Source organism: Kryptolebias marmoratus, linkage group LG24 (genome assembly GCF_001649575.2).
Source record: "Kryptolebias marmoratus isolate JLee-2015 linkage group LG24, ASM164957v2, whole genome shotgun sequence".
NCBI lineage: Eukaryota > Metazoa > Chordata > Actinopteri > Cyprinodontiformes > Rivulidae > Kryptolebias > Kryptolebias marmoratus.
Window position 1 is genome coordinate 13,780,189 of NC_051453.1, and position 19,895 is coordinate 13,800,083.

A 19,895-nucleotide genomic window follows, 5' to 3' on the forward strand; every position below is an offset into this window, starting at 1 on the left:
CTCTGTTTTGTCTGACTGCTTTAGGTAAATCTGCTCTGCACTGGGCAGCTGCAGTTAACAATGTGGAGGCCACTCTTGTGCTTCTGAAGAACGGTGCCAATCGTGACATGCAAGACAACAAGGTGTGTTGCCGTTTCCATTTATCCTGTTTTATCACTGCTGTGTGCACGAGATTTTCAGTGAACTTAAAGTTCTGTAGTTAAACATATTCAATCATTTTATTGTGCATCTCAGTATATCAGATTTTAAAGACAAGTTCATGTTTTTATACTTTGCTTCCAATCAGGCAGGCTTGGCTGTAATCTTTAAAGTATTTTTCACTCATTCCTCGCCCAGTTCTTGAACTTTACCATGACAACATGTTGTGTATTGTGCTTAAAAAAAGAAGAAAGTCATGTCTTTAAGAAAGAGGAAAAAAGTCCAGCAGTCTGGACACAAGATCTGAGAGCGGCATCATCTGTCATCTACTGTATGACGGGTCTTCAGCTCTTAGCTCTTTAGGAATCACCTTTTTGGTGTTGTAATATTTTATATTTCCCAAACTGTATTATCTTTAATATATTTTATAGATTCAACTAAAGAAATGGGAACAAATGGTATTTTTTGTAACAGACTACAGGTAACAAAGTGCCTAAAGATCCCATTTAGAATCACTTGTTGGTTAAGTTGTGATATGAGTTTAGAGTACCAGAAAATTAAAATAAATGATTTCTAAGTTAGAGTTAGGAGGTTTAACAAACAAAGCATATATGCAGAGGTTGCAAAAGAGTGAGAAAACAGCTATAGACCAGAGAAAGACATGAAAAGACCACCAGAAATACTGAAGAACTATTGATTAAAACTACTTTACGAGATTACTAGAAGGTTTGGATCATTGGCAGTAAAATATGAAGAAGTGAGGGATGATTCAAGACTTTCAGTGCTGTTAATATGTTCCAACGGCAGAAAAGTATTTTGTTTGCGTATGTAAAAGATTGTGATCCTTTATTATCATTAAAGCTTGCAGTCATGTTGGAGCAGTGATTCTGCGATATGAATGTATTAGTATAATACACTTCACTGTAACACAGTGTTAGTAATAAAGTGAGAGTTCATATCTAACAGTGTAAATTAACGAGGAGTATTCCTGCTGCTTAAATGAGTGTTTCTGGTGTAGAGCGTCACACATGGTAACATTAATTTTTTACCTGTTTCCTTCAGGAGGAGACGCCGCTGTTTCTGGCAGCTCGAGAAGGTAGCTTCGAGGCTGCTCAGGTTCTTCTTGACCACTACTCAAACCGTGACATCACCGACCACCTGGACCGCCTTCCTCGCGACACTGCTCAAGAGCGCATGCATCACGACATAGTCCGTCTGCTGGACCAGTACAATCTGGTCCACAGTCCACACAACGGGCCGAACCACATGGGCGGAGGAGGAAATTCTGTAATGTGCGGAGCCAACGGCGCGGGTTTCATCGGCATGCGCCCGGGACCTCAAGGCAAAAAGAGCAGGAGGGGCGGAGGTGGGGCGAAGGTAGGAGGTGTTGGAGGAGGGGCGAAGGAGCTGAAAGACATGAAGTCGAAGAGAAGAAAGAAGCCTGCTGGTGGAGAAGGGCCAGGCTTGGGTGCTGGAGTTAGTGCAGCAAATGGAGGCAGTACAGGAGGAGGGAGTACGAATGGTGTAAAGGCAGCAGGAGGACTTCCGGAAAGCTCTGTCACCATGTCACCTGTTGACTCCCTGGAATCTCCACACTCCTACACAGGTGATGTTTCTGGCGCTGTCTCCAACACATCGAATTCCCCATCGCTTCTGAGCAGTCCCACCAGCAGACAGATGCTGCCTCCTGTCAGCCACATGCTGGGACAGCAGCAAAGCTGGGTGAGAATGCCCAAGCATGGCTACAACGGCCACATGTTCGACATCGTGGCGCACCAGATGAGGGGATCACACCCCGGCATGACCCAAGGCATGACCCAACACCTCAGCCAGAGCCCCATGATGACTCCTATGAACGTCACCATGAGCAGGGATCCGCTGCCATCCATCGTCACTTTCCATATGATGACGAGCCCCGGAGCAGGCCAGACCATGCTGAAGCAGTCTCAGCCGGGTCAGGTGAAAGTCACGCAGGCCCAGAGTCAGAACCAGAATCTGGGTCACCCCCAGCAGGGACAGGGGCACCTCCACTGCGGTCAGGGGATGATTTATCAGATGCCGGAGCAGATGAGCATGGCACACGGGCCCTCACACACTCTGCAGCCCCCCCACACTGTCGGCCATGTCAGTCACGGTGGGATGGAGGGTCAGTCTCGACCGCTGCAGTCCTATCCGACAATGCAGAGCCCGGTGGATAAATACCCAACACCCCCCTCCCAGCACAGTATCAACATCGCTGGCTCAGAAGGCACCACCCCAGCTCACTCTAACCACCCGCCGAATGAGCACCCTTATCTCACTCCTTCCCCCGAATCCCCAGATCCCTGGTCCTCCTCTTCACCTCACTCCAACTCAGACTGGTCTGACGTCACCACCAGCCCCACCCCTCTGGGGAACACCCACCACGCACTGCCGTCATCGCACCACACACACATTCCTGAGCAGGTGCAGATGCAGCAACAGTCCCAGCAGATGCAGCAGCCGTCTCAGCAGCCTCAGCTCGGAAACATGCAGGTGTTCGCATAAACCCGCCAGAAGAGCAGAAACAGACTGACTTTAAGGTTCTGCGTCGTTAAGAAAAACACAATCAGCTCATTTTTTTTCCCTTAATTTTCTTCATTATATTAATCAGACACTCATTTTAAATTTTCTTCTCCGTTTTCCAGCTGAAAAAACAAAACTGTGTATGGTTTTTAACCCCGTTACCGATTACCGTCGGGTGAAAACCATCAGTTCTCCTCACCAGAAGCTTGGAGGTAGCTGCCCCAAGCTCTAAAAACTTTCTCCCAGTCAGGCTGCCTCAGATCTCCTCAGACTCGGTCGAGACTTTCCAGTTCAGCTGGCACCGAACTTTCAGCGTAATAAAGTCATTATGGAACTGTCGGCTGCCACAGCAGAAAAAAAGAGGACCGGATAGTGGGACGCTGAGGCAGGACTGCAGAGCTCCACACTGACACCATTTGCTCTGGATAACTTTGTTTTCTGTTTGTTACTCATCTTTCCTGACATGTCCTTCAGCGTATTGAACTCGGCAGTACCAACTCCCGGTCGATGCCATTCACTCTACGTTTTTAACGAGTCACTTTTTTTTTTTAATTCTCAAAGAAAAACTACCCGGCGATCTCCTCTTGTTATTTTTTTTTTAAATTTTATTCATGTCTTTATTGTATTAAAGGTTGTTTTATACAAGGACTATTGAATGATGAAAAGGAAAACACAAAGATGACTCATTAAAAAAAAAGATGCATTTTGCTGTTACATGTTTTTACATTTGTGTAAACCTTTCCAGTGTACATTATAATCAGTCGCCACACTTGAACAGCAGATTTTATGTTCACGCCATAATTCGTACACGGTGTGACGTCTAAGACCGTACAAAACCAAACCAAAGTGTGTCGATGTTTTTCTACTCACAGTACCACTATTTTCCATAGGCAGTGGAGGGATTATTGCAAATACTTTGTGAAAAAGTACGTTCGTTTCGTTACACTCCATGTTACCGTTGTGTCACCAGGTTTTTTTTTTATGTTGTATAATGAAATGTATATACACCTAAAGCAGACTCTGCTTGTTTAGTTTAGCTTAATTTGGCGTAGACTTCCTGAAAATTTGTTTTCTTCTATTATGTATAAATACTGTCCTACACTTCCTGAATGATTTTGAATGTTACAGAGGTTTTCACCGTTAAACCGCCTCTCCTCGTAAGCGTTGTCTTCCAGAAATATCTTACCTGCTTTACTTAGCTTCAGTCAGTTTAGGTCTCCTTTGTAATTGACTTTGTTCAGTCCTGTCTGAAGCCGATATTAAGCATGGCATTGACTGCTTAGAGACAATCAGTACCTGCTGACAGCTGAAGAACATCAGTATAAGACCAAATTTTGTCGTGTTAAGCCAAAAATGTTCAACGTGGTTTTGCAAAACTCCTGAGATTAATCAAAAATTAAGGCACAGCACTCCAACCTTTTCTGTGAGGACAAACCAGATGTATTAAATTTGGTCTTCTTCTCGATACTCACTGCCCCCCTGTGTCTGTATTCTGTGTATAAATGTATTTTTTTATGTTTATCATTCTTTCCTATGTTAACCAAAAAAAGCTTATAATATCCACGCAATATGAAGTAGTTTTTTTTCAATGTTTGTATAAGGTAGAGATAAGACCGATTACAAAATATGTTTCAAAGAAAACAGTGATCAACCAAACGTTTACTGAAATAAAACCTGAATCTTCATAGACTTGTACATGTCTGTTATTATTAAACTGTGATCTCTGAAGCTGATTCACACTGCAGGAGTTCAGATTGACCTAAAATATTAACTTTAATATAACCGAACATGGTCCTGCGAGGTTTCAAAATGGTGCATTTAAGTTTAAGCGCAGCTAGATCCCCTCTTTGCAGATTGATTCATTCCTCCTCTTTAGTTTTCAAACCTTATATACAAAGTGCAGCTATTACACTTTTAATACAACACTTTAGCACACGTTTGAAGACAAATCACCACAGAAATGATTGTGTTTGAAATTCAAGTGCTTGGATCTGACTAGATTTTTACCTTTTTTTAGGCTGCATACCTATGCTGTTGTAGCAAGAAGCACCTTCTTCTTTTGACCTCTGACCTACAGTCCTCTTTCACCATCTGTTCTCTGGAAAGTTCAGTCTGATCTTAGTGAACCTTGGTTGTTTTGGGACACATGTAAACAGTTGTTGACGTCTAATCAGTTATTCCCAGATTGTTTACATGCTTTCCTAAGGCTTGTAAACCTAACCGAGTAGCTGTTTACTCAGGTAAACAAATGCACCCTTTCACAAATTTTAGTTATAAATGTATAACTCAAGGACAAGCATGAATATGAGCCAAAAAAGTGATCGGTCTTCATGAGACACCCTTAATTTGATCGCATTCTGCCGTTTACACCCTCCTCCAGTTGGTGGCGGTAGCGCGCCTCTCAGTTAGTCCGCCAACCGCCACCGAACTCAACAGAAGAAGAAGAAGAAAGAACACGGAAGCCGTCCAGGATTTCTTACCTCTAAAGGCATGATACGCTGTCCTGGCGACTCTTATTTGCGTCCCACCGTGTGTTTATCCTCATTTCTCGGCGGGTAGTTGGACTGTAATGGCGGACAGCGTTGCGACAGCCGGTCCGAAGGGCCTGAGAGGATAATGTGCGTCAAACGTCGGACGGACGGTTGTCGGACAGTCGAGGAGCTGCTGTTTTGACAGCTGGCTCCACTACCGCGTCTGTCTGCCCTTCTGTGCGGTGAACAGACCGCAGAGGTGCGAAGTACAGCGCGGATTCACTTCACAACCTGGGAAGTTGATTAAAGAAAAGGTGAGACTTCACCTGGACCAGGGCTTCCTGTTTACTCACCTGTTTGGCTCTCCCTTTGCTCCTCATTCATACGTGTTTGCCCCCCGCTGGATGCTTTCACCGACATGTTGTTCTTCCAGTTTCCTAGCGAGCCGACGGCATGGCTTCATCCCGGCTGAAGTACCTCTCCCTGGGCGTGCTGGTGTTCCAGACCACCTCCCTGGTGCTCACCATGCGGTACTCCCGCACCCTGCAGGCCGACGGCCCGCGGTACCTGGCTTCCTCCGCCGTGGTGGTGGCGGAAGTGATGAAGATCATCGCCTGCGTGCTGCTCGTCTTCAAGGAGCACAGTGAGTGATGGTGGAGGAAGCAAAAACACTGCTGCAGCTCTGTCATAGGAAGACTGACTGAAGTGTTTCAGTACAACACACCACGTAATGTTTTTCACTTTAGCCTCACCTGTTTTATCAGAAGCATTTTGCAGTAAATCACGAATTTCTAAAGATGTGCAAGAGTTTGCACGTCCCCATCATGCAGGGTCAGTTAGTCTGGGGGCTGGTTGTCCGTTGGCGCAACCGTCAAGTAAATACACGTCAAATCGTGTCTTTCAATTCATTTTTTAGAGGCAGATGTTGACTGTATAACAATGAGAGGTGAGCTTCTGTTTGTTAAGGTCGGATCCCTAAAGCAACCTGTAAAAAGAGAACAAAGCAGGGCCCAGATCGAACCCCTGAGGAACTCCACGTGCAAGTGGTGCCAATTTTGGAAACTGGTCTGCATCTACTGTAACCCCCCTCAGCAGGACAGGATACAAACGCATAAGAATTACTAAAAAAAGTGTCAAAAGCCTCCAAAATCTTTGAGTATCAATCTGATGTGACCTGATGCAAAAGAAGTCCAATCAATCTATGAGTCAAATCTATCACAACCGCATCATAATTTGAGAAGCACTTCATCAAAAAAAAAGCTGTTCAATAAATGTGTGGGAACTACTATTTTTTTCTGAAATCTATTCTGAAATAGATGTAAAAGTGGCTCTAATGCTGTGCTTTCATTAGATTTGTTATTCATTACATCCTCTTAAAGCTGCGGATATTTAGCCAAACTAACTGCTCTTTCTCCCATTTGTTCAGGTTACAGTATGCGAGCTCTGAACAGCATCCTGCGTCAGGAAATCCTTCACAAACCCGTAGAGACGCTGAAGCTGGCGATCCCCTCGGGGATCTACACGCTGCAGAACAACCTGCTGTACGTCGCCCTGTCCAATCTGGACGCAGCCACCTACCAGGTACAAACCGAGGCCAGCTGGGCTGCTTGAATCTGTATCATCCTAACGAGCCAGGTTTAAGTTGTCCCACTTTGTGTCCATCAGGTGACGTACCAGCTGAAGATCCTGACCACGGCTCTGTTCTCTGTGTCCATGCTGGGCCGCAGGCTGGGGGTCTACCAGTGGCTCTCCCTGCTGATCTTGATGATCGGAGTGGCCCTTGTACAGGTTCGGTGCATCTTTGTCTTTTTTTACAGTGGCTGGTTGTAGAAATGAGAAAAAACTTTGTCTCAGCTTAGAGAAACAGCCAGCAAATCATCCTGTATGTCAGGAGTGTCAAACTCCAGGCCCTGAGGGCCACTGTACTGAAAGTTTTACTTGTTTCCTGCTCCAACACAACTAAAACTCCAACTAAAACATGCAGAAGAGCGGCCCCCAAGGAATGCAGTTTGATACCTGTGCTGTATGTGGTCAGTTATAATGGCAAACCATTTGAGCTTGTAAAGATAACTGCTTTCATATTAACTGAGCAACCAGTGCAGAACAGAGCTGCATTTACTGTTAGTGGAGAACTACAGTGACAGGAGCAAGCTTACACATTTACCAGAGCTGGAGGGATCACAGTTCTGCTCTCTGTGGGTCATTAGAGAGGGTGAAAACACAACAAAACCTGCAGCCTTTTCCCTTCTCAACAACGTTGCGCCTTTTGACGCTGTGCCTGTAGTATTTTGTGTTAATAAGCAGGGGTTTTAAGACGGCAGATAATACACATTAGTTGTACAATTTTCGAATTTAGGTTTGTTTTCTTTGGCAAAAAAGACAAGTGGGTGAAAGTTCAGGGTCTGTTACCAAACTGCTCTCCTGTGGTTCAGTCAAAGGAAGACACTCTGTATAAACCTGTCAGCGAGAAAAATGACACAACAGTTTGTATAAAGGTTAGAATCATAATTCATACTAATGTAATGCATTTTTTTATGTAGTAAGCCCTTAATAAATATTTGTAATCATGCGTGACACCTTAGGAGGAAAAATGTCTTTAAATCACATTTTCCTCCTTGAATGAAGTGGAACTCAGTTACAGTTAAAGATAATTTAAGAGTGTTTGATATGTCCTAAAATAAAGATAAGTACTAATAAGAAACAGAGGAAAACCAGTTGCTCAGCCGCCTTTATTGGCTGTGTCAAGGCTTTGCCATATCATGAGCTGTTTACTGATGGCTGCTGCATGCTTACACCCACAGAAACACTTACTTGAACCAGTTAAAGACAGTTTTTTGTCAACACATAGTTATTACTGATATATTAGGTGGCACTCCAGCCCTCTGTGTCGGGTGGAGCCTAGGATCTATAAGATGTTGTAGACAGAAGTCCCAGCATTCTTGTAATAATTTTCTGCCTTATTAAGAATAAATAGTTAAACTCTAGTTCTTTTGTAGCGTCATCCTTTAAAGGGTAAACTGTCTGAGTTCTCCATCCTCCTGGGATGAAAGGACTGGAAGTGAGCTGAGAGCGGTGCGTCGGCGAAAAATGATGTAGAAGATAAACCCTTACCATTAAAGTTGGATACATTCACACCTTGAATCTAAATTTGTCAGTAGCAAGAAGCAGTTTGAAACACATGACCTGAACATGTAGTTAAAGGATTTGCTGGTCAGACTTTGTAAATGACGACGTGTGCGATCTCATGTGATTTCATGAGATCTTGTGAGATGTGTTAACGCTCAGAGTATGTGTTACGGATGACTCTCTGCTTCTTTCACACCAAACCGTAGCTCAATATTTATAAATCTGACTGAGTTAAAGCCATTTTTGTGTTTGCTGAGTCCAATTAGACATCTTAAATTGGATTGATTCCAAATGGTGAGTTGTAGATGTGCAGCCAAAGATTACTTTCGGAGAGTTTCACTAAAATCTTTCTAGTGGTTCATGAGATAATTTGCTAATGGTGCAAAGAAAGACAGGCAAAAACCATAACCACCCTTTCACCTCTGACAGCGGGAGTCTAAATATAAACATAACAGTTTTGTTTTTTTCAAATGAAGTTCTCACTCGTCCCTATTTTCCTTTTTTTTAATTTTACTTTTACCTTTCACACAGGAGGGTTTGACATTGAGCGGGTGGAGGAGTCTGCGTCCGTCTAATAAAATGTACTGAACTGATCTTAATGTGTTCAATCTGGAAAATAGAAAATGCTTTAGCTGCAGTACCTTTACTCGTCTCCGCCTCCTTTTTTTTTTGCATTAACACCCTGTTTCCAGCTTACCGCAGCACATAGAACAGAAGAAACTTTCTCTGCGCAGCCTTTTTTTTTCTTCTTCTTCTGTTTTTACAACCTCAGCACAACTGAGAAGATGCCTGTGTCTGAATTTCAGATGCCCGGCGTAATAAATTCAGTGACCTGACTGTGAGAGTAAATCACCAGAGAGTTTAGGCCTTGCTTTGGCACAGAGTTGTTTATGCCATGTTTTAGTTGATCCAAGCCACCACGTTGGGATGCGGACTGCTTGTTTTGACAGCTATTGCCCGTTTTGCATATTTCTTTTCCCTGAACCTTGGCAAGGTTACGCAAAAACAAACTATCTGCTCGTGTTTGACGCTCAGTCAGTTGCGTCGGTGGAGGATACTCTCTCCAAATGTTGTGTAATTCAAAAAAAAAAAGAGCTCCGCTTTTTTTCCCCTTTTTTTTAGTTACTCCCTTAAATAACAAAATCTTATCACAAGTCTACGGACTACAAAGAACTGGTGAGTGAGTTAGTGAGGCTGGTGTGTCCAGCTGTTAAAAAAGGTTTAAAGGTGCCAGATTCAGGCCTCAAACATTCCAGATATGTCTGTGAGATAAACATGGTTGGAATCACGGCGAGCGGAACTGCAGCCGTAATCGAGGGCCCTATCAGCCAAACCCTTCTCTCCAGATCACGCCCCTCCCTGTCCCGCAGTGTGTTTAATTGTGCAACGTGTTTGTAACTCCCAGTGCGAAATATCTGGTTGCCACTGGTGTGAAAACTGATGAAATGGAGGCTCCTTTTACAGTGCAACCAGGGCGTGTGCAGAGTTTCAGTTTTAAGAACAGCAGCTCAGTCTGCTGAAAGAAGCCACCCTTTTCTTTCCACACATTTTCTCCTCCCCTCTGCATCCTGAAACATCCTCAGCCCTAAGTACTGTTTAAACTATTGTTAATGCTCCTTAAAAAGAGTTTAACTTCGTCTTGTATTTATTTATGTGTATTTGGTAGTTTTGACGCTTTGTCACAGCAGCACAGAAAAACCCACATTGTGAATTAAGAGGGGAAAAAAAAGTTGTATGCTGCCACATTAGTTTTTTGAATATGTATCATAAACGTATAGGGAAAAGTTTGTTAAAATCCTATCGTTTTTCTCTTACAGTGGCCCTCCGAGTCTCCCTCGGGCCCTGAGAAGGAGGCCCTCTCTGCAGGCTCCCAATTTGTCGGAGTCATGGCCGTCCTGGTGGCCTGCTGCTCCAGCGGCTTCGCGGGCGTTTACTTCGAGAAGATCCTGAAGGAGAGCAAACAGAGCGTGTGGGTCCGCAACATCCAGCTCGGTCAGTATCCACCCGCCAGCCGATCGTCGGTGTGTTGACAGGCAGAAAACAATGAGAGCAGTGATGTTAGATGGGTGCCTCTGTAAACCTAACGCGAGCTCTCAGGTGTGTTTGTGCCCTTTCTTCCTCATACTGTGATGCAGCTGGATTGTTTTTTTTTTTTTTTACATTTCCACTAAGATGAATGCTCCTGTCTGGTTTATTTTTATCCTGGAACGTGTGAGGCACGTGTTCGGTCTCCTGCGATTTTCTCTGAGCTTTTACACCTGCATTAAACATCCCAGCCCTGATCTGCGCCGTGAGCTGACAGGGACATTTATCTAGACCTACTCTTTTTAGTAGCTTGGACGGCGAATTCAATTAGATTGTAGTGGAGATGAATCAGATGAGCAGCACAGAGTTGTGATAACGTAATTGTAGCTAAATGTTACTCTGTTAGAAAAGAAAATGGAGTCAGATTGTTGTCCTCCTTTTGGCTCTGAGATGCAAAACACAGCACGATTAGACAACATTAGGTAGGAAATAACAGCAACAAAGGAAAAAATAATGTAGATAAAACAGACAAAACCAGAGAGACTACAACAACTACTGTTTTTTTATCAGAAATCTCAGTCTCAAAACATTTTTTTAACCATTGCTTGAGTGTTACAGGTTTAACTCGCTAATTATTTGAAATTCACCCTCTCTTGGACAAATTTCTGTCCACTTGTGTGTCTTCAATCAGTCTCAGTGCCTCTGTTCACAAGTTTTATCATCTATAAATAAACTGAGAAGTTTCTCGTTTGAACTCTCTCCGGCGGGTTATTTGTGTGCCTCCAGGGATGTTCGGTCTGGTGTTCGGCCTCTTTGGGATGCTGGCCTACGATGGGGAGAGGGTGAGGGAGTCGGGGATGTTCCAGGGCTACAACACGATCACCTGGACTGTCGTAGCCCTGCAGGTAACTCTCGCTCGAGCGATCCGACGTGTTTCCCACCAGAGCTGCCGCGTGTCGTCCGGCCTCTGGGGTAACAGATTGAGTTTTTGTGGAAATAGACTTTCTGTTGGCCCCTTCAGGTCACGCCTTTGTCCATCTGTGTCTGTGTGTTTGTTGTTTCTCCAGGCGCTGGGAGGTCTGGTCATAGCAGCGGTCATCAAGTATGCAGACAACATCTTGAAAGGCTTTGCTACATCGCTCTCCATCATCCTGTCGACGCTTATATCCTACTTCTGGCTGCAGGACTTCGACCCTACGAGGTAAAAAAAAGGAACGATCACTTTCTCTCTCTCCTTGTGATCTTATTTCTGGAGCTCACGGTGGTGTTTGTTGCCCCACACAGCATGTTCTTCCTGGGAGCCATTTTGGTCATCGTGGCTACTTTCCTGTACGGCTACGAAGGCAAGCCGAGCCCCAACCCCAGCAGGGCGTAGGCGGACTCTACGGCAGCAGCGGGACGTCGGGTTGAAGCCTCAAGTCGCAAAGGAAGAAAGAGGGCAGAGGGACTGGTAGGGAAAGAAGGGGAAAGGTCCTCGTCACATATTGTGATCGGGAAGAGAGGAGGCGAGCAGGAAGAGGTTAAAATAAATGCAAGCACAACACTGTGGTGGCTCTCACACCGAAGTGCCTCAGTTGTGAAGGATATGCACGTATGGTTTCTTTTTTTTTTCTTTTTCTTTATTGTTACTGAAGTAGGGAGAATTCTGGGTGCCACACCTACAGAACAGGAGCGGCATTATTAACAGGACCAAGTGATTGTGTTGGTGAAGAACCAGTTTGACTGCCAGTCGCTGTCACACCTTTACTGCAGCTGGTCACGGAGGGAGACTGGTGGACGATTCTTCCAAAAGTATTTATCGTTCCTTGTTCCGTTTTTACCTCAGATAGCACACTTTGGGATCAGATTCACTCACCAAACTACTGCTGATTCCAGAGTTGGGTTAACTCCGATGGGTGTAACCTTCGACCCTGCCCACTTCAACTTTCCTGCTGCGTTCCCGCCTTTCATCCACACGCAAAACAACTTTTTGGTTAAAAAGGCAAAAAACAAAACCTTCAGATTTTGGTGTCAGCTTCACACATGCAACCTTATTGCTTTAAGTGCTAGAAACAACAACAGAGCAGTTTTTACCACTTTTGTTGTACATCCGGTCACTAACTCTGTTGCTATTAATCTTTAATCATGTTCTGAAAAGAGATAATTATTGAGAAAATCAAACAAATGGTCTTCCTTAGTTTTCTAACACCATAAATGCCAACCATAGACTGCATATATTAAAGCCGAATGTCCTCACCTTCTCCTGTTGGGAACTGAAGCCAGCAGGACCCGGTTTACAGAAGCTGCCATGTTGTATTTTTGGGACCAGAGTCTGAGCGCCGAGGCTTTAAGTCCCGCCTACTCCACCCACGTACAGTCAAGCCACAGAAGCTGTCAAAATCTGTGATTTTTCAATGTTTTTGATTGTAATTTTTGTGCTTCTAACACCATTTCTACATCAGTAAATGATTGTTTGGGGTCACTGTGACTCGAACTTATCAGGGTTTTTTGTTAAAACCGTGTTAGAAAACAGTAAATATTCTCCTTTGTTTACAGCTAACTTTGGCGAGCAATTTGTTCAAAATATTTTGGCGCAGCTCGTTTGCAAACGTGTCTTCCTCCCGCAAAATGACCCTACTTCTACTTTTTTTTTTCAGAAGAAGAGAGAAAAAAGCTGAATTTATACCTTTGCTTTGACTCTGTTTACATCCCTGGAGTATTTCACCGACTCAGTAGCTGTCGCGCTTCGAGTCAGTCCGAAGTCAACTCGTCGGTGTTCGAATGCAAACAAACGACTCGTAATTCTTGGCAACAAAACACCACTTTGCTGATTTCGCTCATTTATTACAAATAATGCAGTAGACTGTAGTGAACGATCCGTATTCAGTGGTTCTTTTTATCCTAGATGATGCATACAAAAAAAATCAAATCAAAAGCATTAAAAAATCACATTTTGACAGCTGTTATGGCTTTAAGCATGAAACGACTGATTACAGCTAAACATATCAATAAAACGAATATTTGAACACAGCAGAAAGGTAAGAACTACAGGAATCAACAAGAGTCGACCCTGAAAAACAAAAATCTGAAGTGATTTTTTTATTTTACCGAGTGTAGGGAAGCTGGTGTAACTTTAACTTCCTGGTTCTGGTCGGGGGGGTCTAGTACATACAGTCTACCACGTCAGCATTAACACCTCCTAGTCGAGCAGTATGTGTATTTAATTTTATATGTCGGGCGATTCGCTTCACAACTGGATAGAGAAATATTCAAGTCAAAAAACAAACTATAGTTGCATTAAAAAAAAACTTCTGAGGCCAAGGAAGAAAAATGACTTTGAAGCACTGATAGGATTGTTGCTCTGTATAACTGGGGTCAATGTGTTTTTCTTCTTTTACCTTAAAAAATAGTTTGTACAAAATAATCCTTTTTAGCCTGAAATCATGTCATTCTGTATATTTGCAGAATTTAAAATCCAAACTATAAATCTGAATAAATGATCTCCCCTAATCCTGTAGTAATTTGGTTGAAGTTGACTTTTTAAAGACAGTTTATTTTATTGTTTTTTTTTTGTGGCTGTAATTTTTTTGTTGTTGTCGACTCTAAGGCAAAACAATCAGATGTGTACGAGGGAATGTGTGATTTAATTTGTATGATTGCTGTTTTTATATTTGATTATTCTGGAACTACTTTTGGGAGAAAGCGGGTATAATTATTAACTTTAATTTAACTACCAACTAGCGAATCTATAAAAGGGGGGGAAAAAAAAACAAAGAGTTTAATTTATGAGAATAGGTTATTGTGTGGCTCCTTTTCTGAAGTTTTCTACCATGCAACACATATTTTTGCATTTTTTACTCAGACTGGAATGTACTAATTTGAGACAATTAAGCAATTTCGGGTGGACTTTTGTGTCTTTGTTGTGCAATTAAACATGTTTGAATTTAGAAAAAAGGTTTTAAGCAAAAGGAAAGTGCTACGTTCAAAAAACCTTTTTTTTTTATTGTAAAAATGAGTTAAAAGTGTAAACTTAAAACATTTGGTCACTACTGAGCTGAATCACATTCGTTCATTTATTACAAATTTACTTTAATTTGCATAAAGTTCAGTTATTTTGCTTTTTACACTGTGATTTTTTAAAACTATAAATGTTTTTTGTTTAATTGCATGATGGAGACACGGTCTGATCCCACCCGAGCTGACAGTTGCACATCTAGCTGGACTAACTTCACTGTCACCGTAGAGCTGTAAACCTCATAAAGTGAATAAATTTACACCCTGATAAGTTTGCCATTGTTTTAATGAGTTTTTAAAACATTTCATGCAAGAGCTGGGAAGTCTGAAGACAAAAGAAAAAAAATAGACTGTAACATGTCTGAGTTTCACATTAAAACACTGTAAAACACCATCAGCAACTCTTTTTTTTTTTTTAAATAAATCAATTAATCTCATAAAGCAGAGATCTCTGCCCGACCTTTGACCCCACAGGCACAGCTGTCACTGTTAAAGACACTTAAGGTCTTAACACACACACAGATACTGAATGACCTCATGATCAAGTATTTTTAATTTATTTATAACAGGAAAAAATAGTTTTGTTTTTGTTTTGTTTTATTTTTTTTAATAAAAAAGCTTTAATTCTCTGACCGACACCACAGTCCAAATAAAGACCCCTTGCTTCGTTCTGTCACGCGCGCTGCTCTTGATGGGTTTTCTTGATTGTCGGCGTGATTTCAGACATTCTCAGATGGCTCGCTGTCTGCTACTGTGTCTTGGATCTGTACGAGTACAGCACTGTTGATCTAAATGAGGTGTGTGTAGATGAAGGCCCGTTTGGTTTGCACCAACAATAATCAGCAGCATGAGAACGATAGTCATACGATGATCATATTCTCTCATCTTTCATCCTGATCAACTCAGAAGTTCAGCTTTGTTTTTCACATTAAAGTTACTGAGGCTGCATGAATGAACCTGTGACAGGCAGAATTTGTTCTGAGTTTAAATAATCCGGGGTTTAATTTCAGCCTTTATCACCCACCTGTGTGTGTCTCTGTTACCAAAATGTCTCATGAAGCAGGGGATGAATTTTAAAGAAAGTCAGTCAGTTTTACAGATATTGAGCTGTAATTTCATGTGGTGGTAGCTGAGAATCATTCCTAACATACTCTGAGTGCTAACACATTGCATGAGTTTGCACATATTGTTATTTCTGAGGTTTGAGAGAAACTGCAATAAAGGTTAGTTCTCAGCATAGAATGAAAGGCGGCGGGTGATATGCATTACTTCAAGGAAAGCTAGACCATTATTCTTTATTATTCAATTTTTAGATGCAGGACAAAATAGCGAAGGAGACCGTCAACTTTTCTTTAAAGGGTTCTTCCTCCGTTGCCACTTTATTTACCACAAATGATTTTTTTAAAAAAATAAAACAAACTGTTCCCCTTTAAATGCATTAAATTTGGTCCAGACATACAGTCATCCTAAAGATTAATTATTTTGAGAAAGCAACATTTGTTATATCTATAGAAATTATTCATTTTTTTGATATTTTAATTTATGGTAAAAACTCTGCTCTATCATTAGCATCCTAACATGCAAGATGAGAGGTAATTGTTTGATGGGATATACTGAAGGAGCATGGCCAGTTGTTGGCATTTTGACAGCAGCTTTTAGTTCAAATGTTGTGTTTGCTAAAGAAACATTTCAACTTTTTTTAACAAACATACCGTGTGTGACAAATACTTCAACTCCTACACTGCAACAGAGATTCCATGAAAGCTTGCAGGGATTTTTGACTTCTCAATATGAAGACAACTTATCGAATGTTAAAATTCAAAAGATACATGCATACGGTGGACTGGTTCAAATGTTTGGACCGGTGCAGCAAAATGCTAAAAAAAGGCACCTAGTTAAAGCAGGACTACAAAGTTTTACCCATGATGGATTCACTACTCTGTGTGAGAGAGTGTGAGGCATTATTTCAACAAATTAGGAGTGTTTTTTTTAACATAAAAGCGTTCATTTCATCATCGTCCATCACATATCTTCAAAGGAATCAGAGAAGCCCAATAAACTCTTGAAAACAAGAGGACAAGGCTGCAGAACAACATTATAAGGCTGAAATCTTCAGAATATCATCCAGTGCTGCATAAAAAAGTCTGTAGTGGAAATCTTTACACGGGGAAAGAGATACTTCTAAACACACTTGCTACAGACTCTTAAAACTTTAGCATCCAAACTAAAAAAAAGATCACAAGAAAGGAGCACGTTCACTGGGCTCAACCTCATTTAAGATGAGCAGAGCTTCAAAAGTCTGTGATCTGTGATGGCCATTTTACTACTGAATGATAAATGAGGGTCCAGGAGCGACACACGCAGCAGATTACGTTCGCCAAGATAAGGCCGATCCCTTTTCTACGTTCAGAACAGCAGCATGAAAATACAGTCAAAGTATCCAGATGTTGGCGGAACAAAGCTGTCGTCTGCTGGGAGCCGTCGCACCAGGAAAGAAAGATACAACAACAAGCCCGCTAGGCTGTTAAAGCCTTGAGTTAGGCAACAATTTAGAAACTATATTTACTTTTAAAACTACAGCAGCCGGTCCCCTCAGTCTGTAAGTACTTGCAAAGGGTTGAGACAAGTAGACGGGATGTAAGACGTGTTGCTGGTGTTCAAAGTCAAAATGAAAATCAGTTTTCAGGTTCAACATTTGATTTGTTGTCTTGTTTGTTTGTTTTTTATCTTAAATATTTCAAAACCATTGCAATTTATTTATACATATTTGGAGCAAAATTTCAAACCTTTAGTGGGGAAAAAAAAAAAAACTAAAGTAGCTATAACTTGTAATGCTGCAAGTTGTCTTGTATAAATGTTGTTATTTTTGCAGAGCTTTTTTTCAGTTCTTTAAGTCTTATTGTAAAATAGTTTTTCTCATTTGCACTGAAGGCAACCCTGTATAATAAAGTTTCTTCATCTCCTCCAGATCTGCCATCTCTGGGTTTGAAAAAGGCCAAACAGGAGAAACTGTAGCTGGGATGATGTTCCCATGTGGTTGGGAAAAAAAAAATACCTGTAACATTGTTGTCTGAGCATTGAATGGTAAAAAAAACAACCCAACTGATTAATGTGTCATAATAAAGCCTGTGGTGTGTGTGAGAGTGTGTGAGAGAGGCAGTCTGGTGTGACACAGCAGCAAGCGTAGAGCTCCCTTAAATAAAACGCAAAGACACAAACACCTGCACACCTACGCACATCATCCAGGTAAAATAATCTCTGTGAGGAATAATTACGCTTTTATCACCTGTTAGTTCATCTTCACATTGCAGAGCATCAATAAAACTGACCCCACCCCACCCTTTTTTTTAAAATAACAAAACAAAACAAAAAAAAAGCTACCTGTGTCCAGGCTTGATCACTCCTTTCTGCGCCTGAGTAGCTACATCCACACTTTTACTGTGTGTTACATCCCAGGACCGGTGGTGGTTTTATCGGAGTGAAACAGCACTTTGCTCAGATGTGCTGGGTTGAGTGAATGCCTGCATGTTCGATAGCTCAGCAGCACCAGAAGCTGTATCGTCGAAGGCAGCTGTGGGGAATTAAGGCAGTTGTCCCCTCAGGATCGTAACACGGATCTCCCAGCAAGATTCAAGTTTTAACCTGCTTTTAAGTCTGTTTTGGTCTTTTATTGTCTTGTTCTGTTGCTCCCTGTGATGTGAATTATTAAAAAAAAAATCCAAAAAAGAGGCTGTCATCGTCCTACTTGGGCGGTATGACCACAAGCGAAGGACCTCTCCTCGGCCTCCACATCAAAACTTGGGCATCGTTGGCGTTTGGCCTCCCTGTGGCGTTAGGAGGGATAGGCTCCATGCGGCTCAGAACCCGTGGCTGGTCCTGATGCAGCCGTCCCACCAGCCTGGCTCTGGAGCCCAAAGGCAGGGATGGATCCACCACAATGTCCACCCGCATCCTCCACTTGATGGTGTGGAGCAGGATCTTCTCCCTGGAGGTGGCGTTCAGCGCCACCAGCCAGGTGGTGAAGCTCTGGTCCCTTTTGATGTTGGTCAGTAAGGGTGTGTTGGATTCGCTGACCGGCACCGCCCAGGTGACGCTGGGGTAGAAGTTGTCATTCATGCTGACAGTGAAGCGGGACGGCTTGGAAGTGGGGCCCACGATGGTGACGGTCTCCGTCGTGTTCCCGTACCAGGGGTAGCTGACGCCATCCGAGTCGCTGATGGCTCTCACCAGACCTTCTCTCAGCTGAGGCAGCTCCCAGCTCGACCTGGAGGAGAAACGGTGCAAAAATGATGTCCTTCTCAGCCTTCACTTCATATTAGAAGCTGACGTTCAGATCTAGAAAAGGGATTTTTCTGCACACTTGTGACCGCAGTATAAAAACTGGAGAATTTATGCTTAAAAGTTAAATAAGATTTGAAATCCCTTTAATAAAACAAGCCTTTTTCAGCACATCAAAACTTTTGGGTACAAAATGAATGTATTTACATAAATTTAACTTTTTGAACAAATTAACTCAATTTTAATGCTCCATGGTTTCAATAAGTTAAAATACTCTCTTGATTAGCAACAATTTCCTATAGACATGGTTTTACCCTTGTTTTTGCAAAACTAAAAGCATAATTCATGCATTAAAACAGTCTTAGTCAGAATAAACACTGAAATAATAAGGTTAATATTTCAGTAAGATGTGTTTTTTTAAATGATTCCCATGTAATAAAGGTTTTTCTCTGTGAACCTAAAAGTGGTGCGGCTTTTGAAGTGAAGCGTTTCCATCTATAGGTAGATTTTCGTAAAGCTTTTCCTCAAAAATACTAATGACTGTGAACAATCTATAAGAGTTCTTTAATTTCAAAATGTAACAAGCTGCAGCTTTTTGTACTTAGTATTAAAATAAGAATGATTTGAGTTTATTTAACTAAAAGTGTGTGTTATGGCTCTGAACATATTTTATTTAGTGTGGGGAAAAACGCCTCTTTAGATTGTAAAGGCTGCAAAGAAGGTGGCAGGTTATCTAAAAACACAATTGCCTTGAAGTGTCCAAAGTTTTGCCTGTTTTTTTTTCTGCATTGTTGAAGATGCTGCTCAGAATGCATCACCCTAAAGTCTTCTGGAGCTCCACTGCACAGAAACTTAAACGCCTACTGTAAATCCTACATACTGTAAATCTGTCAGATTATAATTAATCTCTTTGTTTTGGTCATCTGGTGGCCCTCTTTTCCTCCTGTTTGTTGTGTTTTCATGACCAGCCTGGTGACACCCTGTCCTCTCTCTCTCTCTCTCTCTCTCTCTCTCTCTCTCACATACACACACACACCCACCCACACAGCCTCATACACCCGGCGGGAGGACTAAACACCCCCTCACATATGCCTTCGAAACAATGTGTGTTTGTGGAGGATGGCGTGTGTCTCCCCCCGTGGGCACGATCTGAGTCCGAGAGCAGCAAATGTTGCTTCGCTCGTCTAATAGCAGCTTTTCTATTTGGGTGCCAGAGTCACAGGAACAGAATCTGTCGGTGGGCGTCTGGATGAAGGAGGCTGAGGAGGAGAGTTAACCTGCTGCGCGCACAAATACTCCAAACTCGGCAGGATGCATTAG

The 19,895-nt window shown here is 42.3% G+C and overlaps 3 protein-coding genes across 3 annotated transcripts in view; 2 read left to right on the forward strand and 1 right to left on the reverse strand.

The window, feature by feature from the left end:
* The window catches only part of notch2 (notch receptor 2), a 42,339-nt gene extending 37,972 nt beyond the window's left edge, over positions 1-4,367 (forward strand). The window contains exons 34-35 of the mRNA XM_017407211.3: positions 25-122; positions 1,201-4,367. Of these exons, the coding sequence (XP_017262700.1) occupies positions 25-122; positions 1,201-2,664 (1,562 nt within the window). The 3' untranslated portion in view covers positions 2,665-4,367. The remainder of the gene's footprint in view (positions 1-24; positions 123-1,200) is intronic.
* Positions 4,368-5,106: 739 nt separating this feature from the next.
* Positions 5,107-14,973, forward strand: slc35a3a (solute carrier family 35 member A3a). The gene is made up of 8 exons (XM_017406834.3): positions 5,107-5,467; positions 5,587-5,796; positions 6,580-6,734; positions 6,819-6,941; positions 10,097-10,271; positions 11,091-11,209; positions 11,372-11,505; positions 11,589-14,973. Exons 2-8 carry the CDS (start codon positions 5,607-5,609, stop codon positions 11,677-11,679), a joined length of 987 nt encoding a protein of 328 aa, XP_017262323.1. The 5' UTR covers positions 5,107-5,467; positions 5,587-5,606; the 3' UTR covers positions 11,680-14,973.
* Positions 14,974-18,032: 3,059 nt separating this feature from the next.
* Positions 18,033-19,895, reverse strand: part of fam78bb (family with sequence similarity 78 member Bb) — a 2,969-nt gene continuing 1,106 nt past the window's right edge. The window contains exon 2 of the mRNA XM_017406913.3: positions 18,033-18,561. Coding sequence (XP_017262402.1) covers positions 18,039-18,561 — 523 coding nt within the window. The 3' untranslated portion in view covers positions 18,033-18,038. The remainder of the gene's footprint in view (positions 18,562-19,895) is intronic.

Bases quoted from the DNA above. Each gene is read 5' to 3' on its own strand.
- slc35a3a (XM_017406834.3), top strand. From the start codon at position 5,607: ATGGCTTCATCCCGGCTGAAGTACCTCTCCCTGGGCGTGCTGGTGTTC. The intron at 5,797-6,579 runs GTGAGTGATGGT...CCATTTGTTCAG, and splicing joins GCTCGTCTTCAAGGAGCACA to GTTACAGTATGCGAGCTCTG. The intron at 6,735-6,818 runs GTACAAACCGAG...TGTGTCCATCAG, and splicing joins TGGACGCAGCCACCTACCAG to GTGACGTACCAGCTGAAGAT.